Here is a 4693-nt window from a genome sequence, read left to right on the forward strand (position 1 = left end):
AAGGAGAGAGGCTTTGCTCTCCGGAGCCTCAGTCTAGCATAGGACCAGGTGCCCCCGTAACTGCCGCATGAGGAAGTGAGTGACAGGCCGGAAGGGCCGGTGACGTGCTTGTGAGGTTGCGGTGAGGACAGGAACAGGAGGAGGGCCTCCGGCCAAGAACAGCACGCTCACGCATCCGCGGACCGATTGAAAGATGTCACTCAAGCCAGAAATCTGGAAGTCGCCCAAGCCTCCCAGCTGTCTGCAGCCTTCTTCTCCCTTGCCACGTGCACCCAAGCCGCCAGGAGCCCTATGGGCTCATCTCCAGGTGGCTGGATCCCCTCGATTTTAAGAGGTACCATTTGTAAGGCTGAGTAGGAGGCACACTGGAGAGTTACCGCTTTTTAAACCAAACACAAGACTCAGCGCTGCCACGTTAATTATAGGTGTTATCGGGAATCTCAGACTAGCGGGACGAGGCTGTTTCTCGACTTCTCAGCCTCCACTCTGACCCCACCGCCGTCACCGTCATCAAGGCCTCACCGCCCCTCACCTGAACCATCACGGTGGCTACGGACCCCTTGCCCCTTTCTAACACTGTCCTCCTCCAAGTCACATTTCACTCAGCACCCAGAGAGCGCTTAAAATATTGGTCTGACTACCGATATTCACCTGCTAGAAATCCTTGAATCCTCGTCCCCTCCAGGAGCGAGGCCGAGACCCCCATCACGGGTCCTCAGCTATGTCCCCACCTCATTCCCTGTACCTTCCTGCCTTGAGCTCTGGGCCTCGGCAACCCCGTATTTCTCGTTGCGTGCCCCCACGCCGTTGCGTGTTCCCCTGCCTTTGCTCACGCCGTGCCCTGTAGCAGAAAGCTCTCGTCCCCTCTCCCCTCCGTCACCTTTGCCTGCTCAGCCTCTGTACAGACTCAGCTCAGGTATCAATTACACGGACCTTCAGAATGGGGAGCCACGTGTGCCTTCGCTGGCTGGTACAGTGCTCGGTCCCTGTCGCATTTCATTGAAATGATCGGTGCACGTCCCAGCTCTCCCGGGACTGTCATCTCTTCCGTGTGAGAACACCTTCTCACATTTGCTTTTCTGCCGTGTACCCCGGAATCCGGTGCTGAGCGAGCACTGGGCAAATGTTTTGTGGAGCCGAGCGGAGTGGGATGCTAGGAAGCGGACACGGCGGAGGACGAGCAGGTGAGCTTGGTCTCGTAAGCATCAGCGCCAAGCACTGAAGCCCACCACCCAGAGACGGGCAGAAGCTGGCTCTCTCGGGCGCGAGGGTGAAGTGTCGCCGGCATCAGCGTTCTCCACGCGGGTGACCCACATAGGCCTTGTGTTTAAGGAGCCGTCTGTCCCAGATAGTATGAGCTGGTGGACTATTTCTGCTGCAGGTTTTCCTACGGGACTATCTTAAGAATATCTTTCCTGGATGTCCTAGGTAGAATCGCCAAGATCGAGATTTTGGGTCATAAGAAGATATATTGGGATGATTCTTGCAAATGGATGACGTCTACCCAGTTCATTTTGTTTCTTTAATCTTAGAAAATTCTTATAGCTAAAAGTCCCCCGTCTCACATCACCCGGCCAGAAGACCCAGATACTGTTTTGCTTTTAGCAAATGCCACCTTGACACGGGAGCAAGAAGCCAGCAGGAAAAGCAACCTAAAGAAAGTGGAGAATCAGAAAAAGCATTTTCTCAAGAAACAGAGGCTGGAGGCCTACAGCGTGAGTCCATCGGCCCAGGAGTTGCTGGACCGGAGGACCAAAGAGGCAGCTGCCAATCATCAGTTCTACGCAATACAAGCTTCGTGGTGAGAAAGAAGGGTGGGTATGGCACCCAAGGGTGTGGCCTCCATCCTTCCTCCTTGTATCCACAGCCGTGGCCTTGCCCAGGCCTAACAGAGTTCACTTGGAGCTGGAGGTGGTGGGGGGGTGTTTCTAACCAGGCTGTTTTCTCCCCGCCAAATTTAAAGTCAAGAACCCGGGCAATGGAGAGACATCCTCTTCACGCTGAGAGGCAACGGCGACTTTGTTAGCTCTGCTCTTCAAACCCCAAAGGTGTTTGGGGCCCGTTTCAATGCAGAGTAGACGACCCTTTGGGGAGCTGGGCTCACACGGACCAGGTTTTGTAAATCTCTTCAGGTTTGTTCTTAATTTTGAGTATTATGACAGATGATGATAGCGCCTGTTTATGAGCAGGTACATGATTAACTCACGTAACCACCCGATAACCTAGGAGGTAGACACTATGGCCATGCCCACTTCTTGACTGAGGGACCTGAGACCCAGGCAGTGAGATGACTCGCCGAGGCCACACAGCTAGCAGTGGTGGCAGAGGGCTTCCCACCCACCACGCAACGCTGCTCCTGTTAAAAGCGAAGCGAGGTCAGTAAGCCAGCCAGCTGCGTGGGGACACAGGACAGGACACAGCAGAGACTGAGCCTGTGACTGCCCGGCCTGCTCCTGCACGTGGTCGTCTTGCAAACTGCACAGCGGTGCCCCCAGGGTGGCAGTGCTGACCTTGCTGCAGAGGGCCCGGCATTACTCTCGTGTCTAGTGGTTTAACCTCCCGCCTTGTTGACTCACGCTTCCCCGTATGAGCATCATAGAAGGAGAGGTTCCCATTTGTCACGCCATGTCCAGCTCAGCGGCTGGGGTGGGGGCTACCTCTCGAAGCCACTGAGGCTGTCTGATGCACGGTCCCTGGGAACGATACTTGGTCAGCTGAGCGCGGTCGAGCTCGGTTCCCAGCTCAGTCCCACTGCGTGCAGCCCACTTTGCTGTCTCATCATCACGTCCCCACCCGTCACCATCACCATCACCATCACCATCACCACCATCGCCACCATCACATCACCACCATCACATCACCATCATCACCATCACTACCATCACCACCATCACCATCACCACCATCACCATCGACACCATCGCCACCATCGCCATCATCATCACCACCATCACCATCATCACCATCACCACCATCACCATCATCATCACCATCATCATCATCATCATCATCATCATCATCATCATCAATGCCATTATTGATACCATTCTCTCTTCTGCAAGTTTAATGTCCTCTGTCTCTTGGACCATCCCTGAGGGGAAGTGGTGTCACACCCTTGAGCACCCTGGCTGTCTTCCTTCCCTGTCCCTGTGACACTGCCACGTGAGCCTGAGCCCCAAGCACCACGGCCAGCCTCCACATCCCTTCTCCCGACAGCTGTCAATGTGACATCACCCCTGGTGTCTATGGTTACCTGGCAGATGCCCATGTGGGCCGTCTCAGGTGAACTCAGGCACTCAGGGACAGACTGCAGCCCAGGCATGTTTTTCATTGGAAAGTCCCAAATGGCCACATGATACTAGATTTTCTGTTCCTTTTGAGAAATGAGAAACTCCAGCTGCCCCAGGCCTGCCGCCTTGCATGGCAACAACTCTACTCCCTGGGGACGGGGCACGCCAGGGCCAGCACCCACAGCAGGACAGGACCCACCCCGCCCCTGGGGTCTGGCTGAGGAGGGGGAATCCAGTCGGCACCCCCGAAGGAAAAGCCTTTGCGATGGGTCCGCTCAGAGGCACCTTGTTTGGGTTGCTCAGCGGCACCGTGTGCGTTAGCGGTGCCCCTGCAGCTGTGTTCTCCAGCTAGCACTCACCACGGCCCCTTCTAGAACGTTCCTGCCTGGTTCCCTGCAGAGGTTTGACTTCGGGACCCTTGAGTGGCACAGTTCAGCTTCGCAGAGTGTGGACGAGACATCTCGCCACCCTCTTGCTCCTTCAGAATGAATGCTCATGGGATGAGGGGTGCAGGGGTGCAATGGGCCCCCAAGGAGGAGTCCGTGAGGCTTGCTGCTGAAGGCTCTCTGGTTTTGTGGCTCCAGATGCAGTTACAACGAGGGGTCGTGGCGGTCAGCAGGACCCTGGCCTCCCAGCAAGCATGGATCTTCCACGGAAATGTGAGAGAGAACATGCCATGTGGGGAAAAGTATGATCGCCAGAGGTGACATCATCCGGGAAAGCATGAGGGTGCGACGCCCTTGGTAATGGCACCCACAGGGATCGGCCCACGGTTCGTGTCTGTGCCCTCCAGGAGGACCTGGGCAGCCTCCCCCACGGAGACCTGATGGAGGTGAGTGGAGCTGGGTGCTCAGCCCACGGCCGCCCGAAAGCCCGGGGCCCCCCGCTCGGCTATCGGCCATTGACGTCCCAAGAGTGTGGGGAAAGCCAGGTCCTCCCCTCCGAGTTCTCCTTCCGGGTCTGTTCTGGGGGGTATTACAAGGGACTTGGCGCCAACTCCCCTTGTGTTGGGTTCAGCGTGCTCACTCCTGGGGCCACTTCTAACTGGCCTGTCGTCTGGGGGAGGGTTGTTGGCCGAGGCTGCTTCATCACCTCGAGGCCTGGCTTTCCCGGACCTCATCTTCTCCCGGTTTTCACTCTGGGGCCCACAGGCTTCCAGATGCTTCTGGGTGCTTGGGCTGGACATCGCTCTTGTTACTTGAGCGAACAAGTGGAATGAGGCCGGCCTGCGGTCCGGTTTTGCGAGTTCGCAGAACAAAGCTGCTCAGATCCCTGGAGTGAGCTTGGGGCTCGGGGACCAGAGGGGCTTTGCCAGGAGCTCCCGAGGCCCGGACGCGTGTCCCCACACAGGCAGAAAAGGCCGTGGGCTGTGACAAGTCCCACACCCACGCCTCGCCTTCCCC

At 56.9% G+C, this 4693-nt stretch overlaps 1 protein-coding gene across 1 annotated transcript in view; it reads left to right on the forward strand.

Moving 5' to 3' along the window:
* LOC105307232 (multidrug resistance-associated protein 9) overlaps window positions 1-4693 on the forward strand; it is a 12099-nt gene that overhangs the window by 5916 nt on the left and 1490 nt on the right. Inside the window, 5 exon segments of the mRNA XM_011382629.1 lie at window positions 1533-1713; window positions 1716-1833; window positions 1895-1914; window positions 3852-3993; window positions 4050-4122. Of these exon segments, the coding sequence (XP_011380931.1) occupies window positions 1533-1713; window positions 1716-1833; window positions 1895-1914; window positions 3852-3993; window positions 4050-4122 (534 nt within the window).

The sequence above is a fragment of the Pteropus vampyrus genome, unplaced genomic scaffold (assembly GCF_000151845.1).
Source record: "Pteropus vampyrus isolate Shadow unplaced genomic scaffold, Pvam_2.0 Scaffold485, whole genome shotgun sequence".
Lineage (NCBI taxonomy): Eukaryota > Metazoa > Chordata > Mammalia > Chiroptera > Pteropodidae > Pteropus > Pteropus vampyrus.